This window comes from Rhinoderma darwinii, chromosome 3, assembly GCF_050947455.1.
Source record: "Rhinoderma darwinii isolate aRhiDar2 chromosome 3, aRhiDar2.hap1, whole genome shotgun sequence".
Classification (NCBI taxonomy): Eukaryota; Metazoa; Chordata; class Amphibia; order Anura; family Rhinodermatidae; genus Rhinoderma; species Rhinoderma darwinii.
In genome coordinates this window covers 6,054,609-6,071,148 of record NC_134689.1, presented here as the reverse complement: position 1 = coordinate 6,071,148, position 16,540 = coordinate 6,054,609, and the positions used below count along the sequence as shown (strand labels likewise).

The 16,540-nt window shown below is 42.0% G+C and overlaps 1 protein-coding gene across 1 annotated transcript in view; it reads left to right on the top strand.

Annotated features, from left to right (window-relative positions):
- PPFIBP1 (PPFIB scaffold protein 1) overlaps positions 1–15,535 on the top strand; it is a 74,185-nt gene extending 58,650 nt beyond the window's left edge. Inside the window, exons 12-24 of the mRNA XM_075855607.1 lie at positions 6–104; positions 875–907; positions 2,312–2,453; positions 2,798–2,929; positions 4,229–4,379; positions 4,575–4,686; positions 5,615–5,703; positions 6,792–6,914; positions 7,014–7,139; positions 7,673–7,861; positions 8,123–8,302; positions 12,555–12,620; positions 13,258–15,535. Of these exons, the coding sequence (XP_075711722.1) occupies positions 6–104; positions 875–907; positions 2,312–2,453; positions 2,798–2,929; positions 4,229–4,379; positions 4,575–4,686; positions 5,615–5,703; positions 6,792–6,914; positions 7,014–7,139; positions 7,673–7,861; positions 8,123–8,302; positions 12,555–12,620; positions 13,258–13,344 (1,529 nt within the window). The 3' untranslated portion in view covers positions 13,345–15,535. The remainder of the gene's footprint in view (positions 1–5; positions 105–874; positions 908–2,311; positions 2,454–2,797; positions 2,930–4,228; positions 4,380–4,574; positions 4,687–5,614; positions 5,704–6,791; positions 6,915–7,013; positions 7,140–7,672; positions 7,862–8,122; positions 8,303–12,554; positions 12,621–13,257) is intronic.
- The last annotated feature ends 1,005 nt before the right edge of the window (positions 15,536–16,540 follow it).

Below are 16,540 nucleotides of genomic sequence, written 5' to 3'. Positions count from 1 at the left end.
CGAAGAAGAAGCTTTCGGAACCCGCAAAGCCAGATCCTCCTTTGGCCGAGGGTTCTTCAAGCTAAAGAATATCCACAAGAAAACGGCAAGCACCCCGAATCTAGGTAGGAAGACTCCATGTTTAGAGCCATGGGTTTGTCATTGCCGTCCAGTCATACTTATAGTCCCAGTTCCCTAATAGATACCACCTATCGGCACGTTCCTGTATCAGAGCAATTCATTTGCTGGAACGGTCTTAAAGGGACATTAAATCTAGAAATGAATGCAAGCTCTAGTCCCCCAAAAGGGGGCAGGGCTTAACTAAAGAAGGCGGGGCTAGCTTGTCTGGAACGCATTGAATACTTCTGTAACATCAGGCTGCCTCCTAGTGACACCATTTAGTGTCCCTTTAAGGCTTCGTTCACATCTGCGATAAGATTTTCCGTTCTTATGTTCTGTCATGGGATGCCGAAGCCATTGCATGACGGGCGGTAACAGCGCCCAAAGGAACCTATTGACTTTAATGGGTTCTGTCAGGGTGTTTTGTCTTATCAGAAAAAGTAGCACAGCCGAAGTGTGGTCAATGGACGGACACATACATGGAATTATTTAACCCATTAGCACTGCAGATCTGTATATATGGGTGGTCTGGAGAGATTGCAGCGCCCCCTGCTGCTACTTTTTATCTACTTACCCATTTCCTCCATACAGATTTGGGGCCGTCACGGATCAGTTTTCGCTGTGTGTTTCATGTCTACGTCTCCTTGTTTCTTCTGTGTTTTCTGTGTCTCTCTTGCTCCCCCTGCTGTTCTCTTCCAGTATATTAAATCTCTTTCTGCAACTTCTCTATCCCTGGGCTACGTTTTGATTTTCTACATTTAATGGGAACGTGAAGATCGCAGCCGAAGTGCGAGCGCCCCCACTTTAGGTATAGTAAAACTGCATGTCCAACCCAAATCCTCCGCCACCGGCGTGCTGTGCTCCCATCATCCTCTAACATTTTACGTTTTGCCACCTAACTAAACCTAGGACACCCCATACATAATCACTCACCCGTGTGCGCTCCTCAAATCCTTCCCCCCTCTACTAATGTGTGTTTCGTAGTCTCCAGCTAATAGTGCCTGGTAGAGAGTAACCCCTGGTGATCCTAAACCTGTAGCTGCTGAGCTAATCTGGCGCCATCTTGTGTTCACAGTGACAAATTGCGAATTTGAAAAAAAATATTTTTTCAATATTTGGTAATTTAGTTCAAGGATTATAATCCTAATAGTCGTGTGGTCAAACCCATATACATTTGTAGTATATATTTATTAACCCTCTTGTAATAAAATATTGAATGTAAAAGGGACACTATAGCTGAAGTCTGTCTTTTATCCATTTGCTCTATTGCTCCCTGTTATCAGCCATTTCAGGGATGAGTGACGGGAAGTGCAGAAACATCTCTGCCCTTCGTGGTCCGACATCTCCAGCGCTGAGAACCTCCGGAGACGCTAACTACCATAGATATCAGCCGCTTGTCTTATAACGCTCCCGCACTATTATAATACACAGACTTCAGGTTTAGTAACCCTTTAATATCCATTAATGTCGACTAAGATTGAGAGAAACTGTCAGTAGTGATGACTTCATTAGACACGTTCACATTCGTTTGTTTTTATATTAAATTTTTGTGTATTATATAGATTTTGTACTCCAGTCACATCCAGAGCTGCGTTTACAATTCTGCTGGTTGCTGCTTGGAATCTGTTAGCACTGTGTTGACAGATCCACCCCCAACAGCTGATTATTTTGCTGTGCAATGTTGTTTTTCCCTTTATCAGATAACTACAGTGCCCGGTGTAAATACTACATCTCCCTCAATGCACTGCAGCAGAGCATTCTCTGTACGGACACCAGACCTGGATTTCTGTTGTACAATAAAAAAAAAAAGGTTGCAAAACTGTACATTGGAAAATCACATAGATCTGGGACCCTTCCCAAAGTGCCAGGCAGGGAATTAAAAGAGGTGAGCCCCACTCCCCTGATTCCATAGGTAAGACGCACAAAAGTCAGGACCGTTCAAGTGTCATGTGACCCTTTTGGGTTTGTTGAATGGGTGTGAGGGCCCTTTAAGAAAAGTGACCTTCTATTTACCATCCCCTGACTGGCACTTTGGGGGGGCTGATAACATTGCAGTCATCAGAGGTCACGCCGTGTACATGGGATTCCGCCCCTAAAAATGGCGGACCATAGACCATTTCCCTATCGGTCTGATGCCGGATTAGCAGGATTTCCGGTCTATTGGAGGCCGCAGTGAGTGAATTTGACTAATCACCTGGGTAAAATCTTACAGCGGAGAAAGAAAATGGCTCAACCGACCATCTGGACCTGGCGACTTCCTCCCCCCGCTCACCGGACGCTGGAAGTGTTCACAGCTCGCCGTCTTCTCCCGACTCGAAAAAGAAGCCGCGCGGGATTAAGAAATTGTTTGGGAGGTGAGAACACGACAAAGGTCGACTTCATGCCGGGGGCGGACGTGGGAGTCGGGTTGTACCCAAGGGTCCTTTTTGTCCTGTACCAATGATTGGGCCACCTCTGGATTTGATCGCCTTCTGCTTTACTGCACATTTCCTTATGTGGGCGGGGCTTGTAGCGATGTTCATCCTGAGCTTCCTGGTTCATGAATATAATGCCAGAGTAGCAAAACTGCTGTGACACTTTTTAACAAAAGGAGTGGGAGGGATGGGATGATGATGATATTATGGGGATATTTTAGTGCTCATTATAATATATATTTATGGGGTCAGACTGTGACTTGTTCTGGTTTTGCTGCTTCCAGGCTGAGGAGGAGTCAGTCCACCACCTTAAACCAAGAGGACGACCTTGCTGAAGAAGAGTTTAAGAGGGGAGGAACCAGATCCACTGCCGGGCCGAGACTGGGCTGGTCTCGGGATCTGGGTCAGGCGCACGGGTCGGTATCACTTGAACTGTCTTGACATTTTCATTGAACCCAAGAATAACCAACCACTTAAGTATTGCAATGAGAAATTTCTTAAAACTTTGGAAGTTCTTATAACCTGTCACCAGGAACTAACGAACTCCGAGGCACCCACAAAATGCCCCATCGAGGGCACGAAGAAACCAGCACCTCCCTTGTGACATCTTGTAGGGCAAGAAGCTTCAAGCTCCACCCCTTTGGCTTCTTAGGCAAAACTATAGAAGCTCCACCCCTTTGGCTTCTTAGGCAAAACTATAGAAGCTCCACCCCTTTGGCTTCTTAGGCAAAACTGTAGAAGCTCCACCCCTTTGGCTTCTTAGGCATAACTATACAAGCTCCACCCCTTTGGCTTCTTAGGCATAACTATACAAGCTCCACCCCTTTGGCTTCTCAGGCATAACTATACAAGCTCCACCCCCTTTGGCTTCTTAGGCATAACTATACAAGCTCCACCCCTTTGGCTTCTCAGGCATAACTATACAAGCTCCACCCCCTTTGGCTTCTTAGGCATAACTATACAAGCTCCACCCCTTTGGCTTCTCAGGCATAACTATACAAGCTCCACCCCTTTGGCTTCTCAGGCATAACTATACAAGCTCCACCCCTTTGGCTTCTTAGGCAAACCTATACAAGCTCCACCCCCTTTGGTTTAAGCTCCACCCCTTTAGCATTTTAGGCATAACATGTAAGCTCTGTCCCCTGACAGGGAGGGTCAAATGCGGCAGGCAAGACAGGCGTGCTAAGTAGTCACAGTCACACCCAGTTATCCAGTGTCTATAGGGCGTATGTAAGACATCGAGAAGATTGTACAAGAAATCATGTGGCTTCAGGTTAATAATTGATCAAGACCAGGAGGGAAGGTGCAGGAGACATTGGGGTGTCTATGTATTTGCTTCAGAGGGGGTTCGATGACCTGTGACATGCACCTGTAAGAAGGGGCCGGATATGGTTCCAGTTGACCATGCAGAGGTGGCAGCTTGTGGGCGCTCCATTCGAATTTATGGAGAAAGCTGGTAATGCAGCCGCATATATAGAAATTTTATAAATCTGGACTTCTATGTACAGCAGCAAACATTAATTGCAAAAGTATTCAACCCCCTAAAAAGTCAGGGTTTTAATTGCATTTTGAAAAAATAATCTGCTGACATCTCGTTTGAGAAGGTATTTTTAGGCTTTCAGGGGGTTGAGGACTTTTGCAAGTCTCCGTGTAGAAGCGTTTTGAGTTGAATACTTGACGTCCTGGGCAGCCACATAACCTAGAACTCCTAACAGGGACCTGGACACACCATTTGCCAAGTGGACGAAGGAGCAAGTCTGTACCTGGCTGCGGGAGCAGGGACTGGGCAGCTACGTGAACAGCTGCAAGCAGTGGATCGTGTCCGGGCAGACGTTACTCCACGCGTCGCAGCACGACCTGGAGAAGGTGAGGGGAGGCCACGTTATAAAAGGGGCTCCAGCTATGTAGATAACTCTGCCGTGCAGGGTCTGGGTAAAGCTGGGTCTCGTACAAGTCCACTACAACTGTTGGGGGTTGTATTCCACCGCTCCGTTTCTATGGGCGGGACCTTTGTGCAGATTTCAGCATCTCGCAGACCTAATGATCTGCTGTTCAATGTAGGAGCTTGGCATCAAACACCCGCTGCACCGCAAGAAGCTCCAGCTGGCACTGCAGTCGTTGGGCTCTGAAGACGACAGCAATTATGGAAAGTTGGATTACAAGTGGGTCACAAGTAAGTCCACTCCAATGTGCAATTTATACTGACGTGGGCATCCTCAGATCATGTCTTAAGCAGAACAGAGTATTTCAGGAGATGAGCGTGCTGATCTTGGTATAGGTCACAGACTAAAAGTTACATAGTGGAAAGTGCACGGACCCCCAGCATCGCAGAGTATTTCAGGAGAGGAGTGTGCTGAGGATGTGGGAAATAAGACAGAGTTACATGGTGGATTGAGCAGTGTCGCCCCAGCAGCACAGAGTATTTTAAGAGAGTTGTGTGCAGGTCTTGTAGGAGGTTACAGACTGAAAGCTACATAGGGGAATGAGCAGGGTCCCACAGCAGCACAGAGTATTTCAGGAAATGAGTGTGCTGATATTGTAGAAAGCCACAGCCTGAGTGTTACACAGTAGAAGGAGCAGCATCACCCCAGCAGCGCAGAGTATTTCAGGAAATGAGTGTGCTGATGATTTTGGAAAGCCACAGCCTGGCTGTTACATGCAGTATTGGAAGGAGCCGTGTCAACCCAGCAGCACAGAGTATTTCAGGAGTTGTGTGCTGATATTGTAGAAAGCCACAGCCTGAGTGTTACATACTAGAAGGAGCAGCGTCACCCAGCAGCACAGAGTATTTTAGCATAGGAGTGGACTGAGGATATGGGAAATAAGACTGAGAGTTACATAGTGGATTGAGAAGTGTCACCCAGCAGCACAGAGTATTTTAGGACAGTAGTGTGCAGATCTTGTACGAGTTCACAGACTGAGAGGTACATAGGGTAATGAGCAAGGTCCCACAGCAGCACAGACTATTTCAGGATAGGATATTGTGGAAAGCCACAGCCTGGATGTTACTTGCAGTAGTGGAAGGAGCAGTGTCATCCCAGCAGCACAGAGTATTTCAGGAGTCCATTCACTATGATCGTGTTTCCTGCCCGTTTCTTTAGGATGGTTGGATGACATTGGTCTTCCTCAGTATAAGACTCAGTTTGATGAAGCGAAGCTTGACGGGCGGATGCTGCATTATATGACCGTGGTAAGTCACCTGACTGCGCAGATTATAACTTCATTGTCCCTAACGGAAAAAAAAAGGAATGAAGTCCTTGCGTCGTCCTCTTCTAGTCAGCCGGATGACGACCCCGGGTCTGCAAGGTTTTCGTTGAGCGCCCATTGTGTCCGCTGGGTGTGTTTGTCCAGGTGGGAATCCCAGTAAACTCCGTCATCTCCGTACAATAAGCTCCTGTTTATTCTGGCGGGTCCCCAGTTCTGGCGCTCTCCGTGTTCGCAATGCCAGCGACGACTTCTATAGCCCTTGGGGCACCATGGACAGTGAGGGAGCGCTATGTAAATATCTCAGGACTGGAATGTACCACCTTTCATAGGGAGGCACCAAAATCTCCTGTGACTCTTCAGATCTTTTTTTTCCTCCCACTTGCCATGCTGTAAACTTCCATTATTCATTACATCTCTTGCAGCTTTTTTCAATACTTTCATGTGCGGTAGGTTGGCCATAGACCCCTGATTATCTTGTGGGTGTGGTCTGGTGTCAATCACTGGGCTCAGACTCATTGTGGGTGGGGTCTGGTGTCAATCACTGGGCTCAGACTCATTGTGGGTGGGGTCTGGTGTCAATCACTGAGCTCAGACTCATTGTGGGAGTGGCCTGGTGTCAATCACTGGGCTCAGACTCATTGTGGGTGTGGTCTGGTGTCAATCACTGGGCTCAGACTCATTGTGGGTGTGGTCTGGTGTCAATCACTGGGCTCAGACTCATTGTGGGTGGGGTCTGGTGTCAATCACTGGGCTCAGACTCATTGTGGGTGGGGTCTGGTGTCAATCACTGGGCTCAGACTCATTGTGGGTGGGGTCTGGTGTCAATCACTGAGCTCAGACTCATTGTGGGAGTGGCCTGGACTATCAGAACTTGCCAATATGGAAAATGACATAGAAAAAAAGCAGCAAAACCCTAAAGTCTGCCCCAAAACTCTGCTGAGGATTCAACTAAAGCTGAAGAGAATATAAAGTCTCCTGTGTCCAACATAACTAAGCAAAGATTTTTATTTATTTTTTCAATGTGGTGTCCCTTTAAATTTTGACATTTATCTTGTATCTGATTTTTTTCAGGATGATTTGCTCTCCCTAAAAGTCGTCAGCGTCCTGCACCATCTCAGTATAAAACGAGCCATTCAAGTCCTGCGAATCAACAGTTTTGAGGCCAACTGTCTGCGCAGGAGACCCTCCGAAGAGGTAACGTCATCCGCCGACCGTCCGAGAATTTATTCCTAGGGTTTGAATAGTTTTGCATCTTCTATTATTCATTATTTTTTTTTTCATTCTTTTAAACAGAGTAATATTACCCCCTCTGAAGTGGCTCAGTGGACTAATCACCGGGTGATGGAGTGGTTGCGATCTGTTGACCTTGCAGAATACGCCCCGAACTTGAGGGGAAGTGGCGTTCACGGTGGACTCATGGTAAGTTGGGGTGTAGCTCCTCATCATTTCACTAGTTAAATCAGTCAGTTTACTTTGCTCTACTTGTATCCGGCTACATTATGTCTTCTACTCCAGTCACATCCAAAGCTGCAGATAAATTTTGCTGCTTTCCTGTTCGCTCTCAGTCTGCAGCTGATTTTTCTTACTGGTTTCCAGTATGCTCTGTCTGCAGGACCTGACATCTCATGCCCCCTGCAGGTCATTAGCATAACACCTAAAAACTGTTGCAGGGAAAGTGAAGAATTACCCAATGGGCCCTCTGTGTAGTGAACCGATGCCCGCAGCGCCCTCGATCTCCCTGCTCGGCTTATAGACGGGTCCTAATAGGGGCCCCTTTCTATTACCGCCATAGACTCTGTTAGGAGTTGTCTAAACCCATAAAGCTGGCCGTAAATGGGAAGACGTCTTATTTTAGGGTCAGCGAGACCTCTCCCTATTCTCAGACCCCAGAGCTGCACAACCAGCGCCCAACCCTTCAGTCAAAAATCTTTGGATGTATTTCTTTCCGCCAGGTCTTGGAGCCTCGGTTTAACGTGGAGACCATGGCTCAGCTTCTGAACATCCCGCCAAACAAGACCCTTCTACGGCGACACTTGGCCACTCATTTCAATCTACTGGTCGGTCAACAGGCGCAACAACAGAAGCAGGAGGCGCTGTCCTCTCCGGAATATGTGCTGCTGACCGCGACGGCCAAGGTTAAGGTGAGGCGTCCGCAAGAGAAGAAACCTAAAGCGTTGACCGCAGCATCATTGCCAGTGTGCCCGGCTGTGGGGTCACTGTGTAATATCAGTGGCCAAGAGTATCAACTGCGTCCAACACTCTGCCGGGTCCAGTGGGCGATCTGATATTTTTACTATTATCCCGATTTTGCACGTTTATGGAAATTTACAGTCCACAGTCACCACTTCACTTTAACGTATCACAACCTTATATACCTACTTATCTATTCATTTTCTTCAAAGCCGAGGAAATTGGCGTTTACCAATTTTGGGACTTTACGCAAAAAAAAGCAAGAAGAGAATGAAGAGTATGTATGTCCTATGGAGCTCGGACACTCGTCGGCAGATAGCATCATCAAGCCCTTCCGAGCAGGCCTGGACCTCAGGATGTTAGATGACGAGGACCTAGACAGGCTGGAACAGGTACGTCACCACACTGCCCCCTATGTACAAGAATACAATACTGCCCCCTATGTACAAGAATATAACTACTATAATACTGCCTCTATATACAAGAATATAACTACTATAATACTGCCCCTATATACAAGAATATAACTACTATAATACTGCCTCTATATACAAGAATATAACTACTATAATACTGCCCCCTATATACAAGAATATAACTACTATAATACTGCCCCCTATATACAAGAATATAACTACTATAATACTGCCCCCTATATACAAGAATATAACTACTATAATACTGCCCCTATATACAAGAATATAACTACTATAATACTGCCCTCTATATACAAGAATATAGCTACTATAATACTGCTCCCTATATACAAGAATATAACTACTATAATACTGCCCCTATATACAAGAATATAACTACTATAATACTGCCTCCTATATACAAGAATATAACTACTATAATACTGCCCCCTATATACAAGAATATAACTACTATAATACTGCCCCCTATATACAAGAATATAACTACTATATTACTGCCCCTATATACAAGAATATAACTACTATAATAGTGCCCCTATATACAAGAACAAAACTACTATAATACTGCCCCCTATATACAAGAATATAACTACTATAATACTGCTCCTATATACAAGAATATAACTACTATAATACTGCCCCCTATATACAAGAATATAACTACTATAATACTGCCCCCTATATACAAGAATATAACTACTATAATACTGCCCCCTATATACAAGAATATAACTGCTATAATACTGCTCCCTATATACCAGAATATAACTACTATAATACTGCCCCTATATACCAGAATATAACTACTATAATACTGCCCCTATATACAAGAATATAACTACTATAATACTGCCCATATATACAAGAATATAACTACTATAATACTGCCCCCTATATACAAGAATATAACTACTATAATACTGCCCCTATATACCAGAATATAACTACTATAATACTGCCCCCTATATACAAGAATATAACTACTATAATACTGGCCCCTATATACAAGAATATAACTACTATAATACTGCCCCTATATACAAGACTATAACTACTATAATACTGCTCCTATATACAAGACTATAACTACTATAATACTGCTCCTATATACAAGAATATAACTACTATAATACTGCCCCTATATACAAGAATATAACTACTATAATACTGCCCCCTATATACAAGAATATAACTACTATAATACTGCCTCTATATACAAGAATATAACTACTATAATACTGCCCCCTATATACAAGAATATACCTACTATAATACTGCCCCTATATACAAGAATATAACTATTATAATACTACCCCTATATACAAGAATATAACTACTATAATACTGCCCCTATATACAAGAATATAACTACTATAGTACTGCCCCCTATATACAAGAATATACCTACTATAATACTGCCCCCTATATACAAGAATATAACTACTATAATACTGCCCCTATATACAAGAATATAATTACTATAATACTGCCCCTATATACAAGAATATAATTACTATAATACTGCCCCCTATATACAAGAATATAACTACTATAATACTGCCCCCTATATACTAGAATATAACTACTATAATACTGCTCCTATATACAAGAATATAACTACTATAATACTGCCCCTATATACAAGAATATAACTACTATAATACTGCTCCTATATACAAGAATATAACTACTATAATACTGCCTCTATATACAAGAATATAACTACTATAACACTGCCCCTATATACAAGAATATAACTACTATAACACTGCCCCTATATACAAGAATATAACTACTATAATACTGCTCCTATATACAAGAATATAACTACTATAATACTGCTCCTATATACAAGAATATAACTACTATAATACTGCCCCCTATATACAAGAATATAACTACTATAATACTGCCCCATATATACAAGAATAGAATTACTATAATACTGCTCCTATATACAAGAATAGAACTACTATAATACTGCCCCCTATATACAAGAATATAACTACTATAATACTGCTCCTATATACAAGCATAGAACTACTATAATACTGCCCCCTATATACAAGAATATAACTACTATAATACTGCTCCTATATACAAGAATATAACTACTATAATACTGCCCCCTATATACAAGAATATAACTACTATAATACTGCCTCTATATACAAGAATATAACTACTATAATACTGCCCCTATATACAAGAATATAACTACTATAATACTGCCCCCTATATACAAGAATATAACTACTATAATACTGCCCCTATATACAAGAATATAACTGCTGTAATACTGCCCCCTATATACAAGAATATAACTACTATAATACTACCCCTATATACAAGGATATAACTACTATAATACTGCACATATATACAAGAATATAACTACTATAATACTGCCTCCTATATACAAGAATATAACTACTATAATACTGCCCCCTATATACAAGAATATAACTACTATAATACTGCCTCTATATACAAGAATATAACTACTATAATACTGCTCCCTATATACAAGAATATAACTACTATAATACTGCCCCCTATATACAAGAATATAACTACTATAATACTGCCTCTATATACAAGAATATAACTACTATAATACTGCCCCCTATATACAAGAATATAACTACTATAATACTACCCCTATATACAAGAATATAACTACTATAATACTGCTCCCTATATACAAGAATATAACTACTATAATACTGCCCCCTATATACAAGAATATAACTACTATAATACTGCCCCCTATATACAGGAATATAACTACTATAATACTGCCTCTATATACAAGAATATAACTACTATAATACTGCCCCCTATATACAAGAATATAACTACTATAATACTGGCTTCTATATACAAGAATATAACTACTATAATACTGCCCCCTATATACAAGAATATAACTGCTGTAATACTGCCCCCTATATACAAGAATATAACTACTGTAATACTACCCCTATATACAAGGATATAACTACTATAATACTGCCTCCTATATACAAGAATATAACTACTATAATACTGCCTCCTATATACAAGAATATAACTACTATAATACTGCCCCTATATACAAGAATACAACTACTATAATACTGCCCCTATATACAAGAATACAACTACTATAATACTGCCTCCTATATACAAGAATATAACTACTATAATACTACCTCCTATATACAAGAATATAACTACTATAATACTGCCCTATATACAAGAATATAGCTACTATAATACTGCTCCTATATACAAGAATATAACTACTATAATACTGCTCCTATATACAAGAATATAACTACTATAATACTGCTCCTATATACAAGAATATAACTACTATAATACTGCTCCCTATATACAAGAATATAACTACTATAATACTGCTCCTATATACAAGAATATAACTACTATAATACTGCCCCCTATATACAAGAATATAACTACTATAATACTGCCCCCTATATACAAGAATATAACTACTATAATACTGCTCCTATATACAAGAATATAACTACTATAATACTGCCCCCTATATACAAGAATATAACTACTATAATACTGCTCCCTATATACAAGAATATAACTACTATAATACTGCTCCTATATACAAGAATATAACTACTATAATACTGCTCCTATATACAAGAATATAACTACTATAATACTGCCCCCTATATACAAGAATATAACTACTATAATACTGCCCCCTATATACAAGAATATAACTACTATAATACTGCTCCTATATACAAGAATATAACTACTATAATACTGCCCCCTATATACAAGAATATAACTACTATAATACTGCTCCTATATACAAGAATATAACTACTATAATACTGCTCCTATATACAAGAATATAACTACTATAATACTGCCCCCTATATACAAGAATATAACTACTATAATACTGCCCCTATATACAAGAATATAACTACTATAATACTGCTCCTATATACAAGAATATAACTACTATAATACTGCCCCCCTATATACAAGAATATAACTACTATAATACTGCTCCTATATACAAGAATATAACTACTATAATACTGCTCCTCTATATACAAGAATATAACTACTATAATACTGCTCCTCTATATACAAGAATATAACTACTATAATACTGCCCCCTGTGGATGAGGATATTCTTGGTTGTCACTAATGTTGCTGTTTTTGTAAGATGGAAGATTCTGAAGGAACCGTGAGGCAAATTGGGGCCTTTTCTGAAGGAATCAACAACCTGACTGTGAGTGAATATAAATACACCTGAAACATTAAGTCGTTTTGGTTCTGTAGATCTTAATTTACATCATACCGTATGCTCTAGTCACATCCAGAGCTGCATACAAAATTTTACTTGCTGCTATCTCTCAGCAGTCTGTAGACAGAGACCCTCACCCTTATACCTTAACCAAGCCCTCACAATACGCAGTGAATCTTAGGCCCCTGCACACGACCGTGGCTTCCAGGAGCTGTCTTATTACGGCCGTATTTTGTGGTCCAGGCTCATAGACCTGAATGCACGTGGCCATGTGCACGTCCCGCGACTTGCGGGTGACACCCCGCGGCCGTCCGAGCCACAAATCACGGTTGTGTGCATGAGGCCTTATACTGATCTTGCATCATGCTGTATACTCCATTCACATCCAAAGCTGCATTTAGACTATTCACACTGTGGTTATGAACCACATTTTTGTGTGGGGGGTTTCTAGCCGTACCGCCGCATTCCCAAGTGTCTTTACTTCATCTACTTCAATGGACTTTGCGTATTTAAAAAAAAAACTGATCTAGGAACGTTTTCTAGCACTGCCCCTTTAAGAAAAATAAATTGGGGCAAAAACTGAACATCACGTCCTCCCCTCACCATCTTGTCTCCCCCACAGCACATGCTGAAAGAAGACGACATGTTCAGGGATTACTCGGCCAGGTCCCCTAACGCCAGTATCACAGACGAAGACTCCAACGTGTGACGCAGTCCGGCCGCCATCTTTAATATGTTTATTTCATGTGTTTAAAAAAAAAAAAATATTCTATAAATATATTATTTTTTGCATCACTGTTTTTACGCTCCGTGGAGGGGGGAGGGGAGAACGTGCCTTTTAAAATGACAATAAAAACGAACCTCGGTCATTCGCAGCGTTGATGTTTCGGAGCAAGAATCCGCGCAGTGGAGGCCGCCATTTGTGCGCTAAAGTAAAATTTTTGACGCTTCTCACTTCCTTAGAAGCCATTGACGTGAGGTTCATCGCGCCTCGGTGAATGTTACATGAGAAGTCCAACTTCAGAAGACAACATGGCGGCCGCCAGCGCGCGGACACTTGAAATAGTTTTATATCGTATTTTCGTACTCGTGGTTTGTGTCCATGTTCCACTACAAGAGATCGACCATTTTTTAGGAAAACCTTTAAATTTGCGACAATTTTTGTAGTGGAAATCCAAAATTTCGCAAAATGATGATTGGAAACCCAAAACGCGTTAGTATTCCGAAGTTCTCAGCTGGAGACGGAAAGCCGAAACGTGTTAAGTGAGAGTCTAGGGATTGGAGCATCGCCCCCTTCCTCATTCTTATTGGTCTGTGTAACCTTCCACCGCAACTTGCACAACATGGCGGCCGAAATAAAAAAAAATATTTCACTTCGCGTTTTGTGTGGCTTTCGCAGTTGCCCTTCGTTGAAATCAATAAAAGCGAACGCGGTCATGTGACGTTTCCGTTGCGTTCTATCAAATAAAATCTGAAAAAAATGTAAATTCCTCTTGCATATTAGTCGGCGACTAATATAGAAATTTTACAACAGAGACCTCTACTGGCTACAGAGGGCAGTGCTGTCAGCAGAGCCAATTTCTTGGGGTAGTCCTATTTAGAGTGGTAGAATGAGGTTTTCTAAAAAAACAGCCCCACTCTGGGCCATGTGGCTTTGTGTGGTATTGCAGCTCAGCCCCATAATGGTTCTGAGCTGCAATACCAGATATAGCCACATGGAGGACAATGGCGGTGTTTATTTGTAGAAATAAGCTGACCCTTCTTTTCTAATGTTTCGTTGCTTTCCTCCTTGTGGTTGTGTTTGGTATTGCAGCCTCATTACGTTACTTTTACTGCAATACCAGACACAGCCACATGTCCCAGAGTGGCGCTATTTTTGAAAAATATTTTTATCCTCTTAGCAATTGGAATTTTTTGATATTCATGGTCACGATCGCGCTGTTACTTTTTTATACAAATTTTCTATTTAATACGAAAAAAAATTATCAAAAAACCATAGCTATAGTTTTCTATACCGTTTTTGCAGTTTACGTGCCAGCTGGGTACTGGAGAGGGCAGGCTGTGCCTACAGGGGGCTCCAGGTACTGTCAGTGTTAAAAGTGGGGGCGAAAAAAGTCTGGAGCATTGCCCAGAAAAATAATAAAAAAAATGTAAAGTCCTTAAATCGTCCCCTTCTATTTACTTGTTTATCTGCTTCTGGGAAAGCTGGGTGACAACCCCCATGAGAGCAGGATTATCGGCCATATTATTTGTCCGTTAGAAACAACGTAACAGCGGAGGGCGACTCTAGGGCTTTAAAAAAACATGGCTCCTTTTTTCCAAAAACAGCGCCACGCTTCTCCTCAGGTCGTATGTGGTATTGCAGCTCAGCCTTGTTCACTTAAATGGATCTAATTTGCAATACCAGACACAACCATGAACAGGAGTGGCGCTGTTTTTGGAAGAAAGTGGCTATATTTTTCTAATCCCATAAAATCCCTTTATTAGGGATTTTTTTATTTAAAGGGGAAGCGCTCTTTTATTGTACCTTCCATTTAAAGGGCCAGCAGCCACTTGTGTGAGGTTTTCTTGCAGCGCGGCTGTATCTTCTGCTGGTATTTATGCTTCTTGTTTTGTATGTTTATTTATGAGATGATCGTGTTACTGTGGGGTCTACAGGACGTGCAGCTGACGGGTGATACGGGACTATTATAGGATATAACGCGTGAGTCCGCATAGTCGCACGTTATTAATGCCGATGGCGCAGATGTTCAGGGGGGTCCAGGCCTGTGGATCGAGGCGCGGCCCCCGCAGGTTATTATAACACTATAAGGTGACTGTATAATGGACCAGAGCACAGCACAGATGTTAACGTGTCCGTCTTTATATTTGATGTAATAAAAGCTCGTGTTTAACTACAAGGCGTTCTCCACTTTACTGTGTGCGGCCGGCGGCGTACGATGGAAGACATCCCATGATTGGTTTGATGATGTCACATGTCTTAAAGGGACAGTACATCGAACAGCCTGATCTCCGTTTGCTTTTCAGTTGATCATTTACGTAGTCATCTACTGTTCTCTGTTATCAGCCATTTAAGGCTGACTGTAGCACAGGTGAATGTCATCTATTGCTCCCTTTTATCAGCCATTAGCGCGGAAAAATCTTGATTACCTAAATTCATGTGAAAAACACCCCCCCCCCCAACTATAAAGAAATGTCAGCAATAAGCTCCGCCCCCTAATCCAAACCACTCCCCATCACCACAGGAGCCGCCATATTGTGTTAACACCACAGCCATTAAGTGGTCACTTTCTCGGCCAGTTTCCCTATAGGGGTTCTTCTAGAAACAGCGCCACACTTGTTCATAGGTTGTGAGTGGTATTACAGCTCAGATGATGTGGGTGGGACTGAGCTACAATACCATATGTGACCTGTGAACGGGCGTGGCGCTGTTTTTGGACTAAAGCAGCCATGTTTTTTATTCCTGTACAGCTCGTTCAAACGATTATCAGGCAAGAGAATGAGTTCCGGGCTACACAGCGCCCTCCGATGGGCAGTGGCAAGCTCCATGAGTAGTCACCTGACCGTCTCACCCATAGGTGCACATTACATTACACAATGTGTGACTTGAGGAAAAGGTCACGTGACTTCCTCCTACGTGGATCCAGTCCGTGGGCGCGAGGATCTGATCCTGACGTGGGCGCTGCGCTATTTCTAGCGATTTCCTTACGATCATTTGCATAATTAATTTACATAAATTTGACTCTTTCCTTGTCCAGGAACGACCCCGTAAAATGAGGAATATCAGAACCTGAATATCTCCGCTCCTCACATCATGACATACGAAGACAAGTCACTGCCCCTCACAAGATCAATGCACTACTCCTGAAATACTCTGTGCTGCTGAGGGGACCCTCACTATGTAA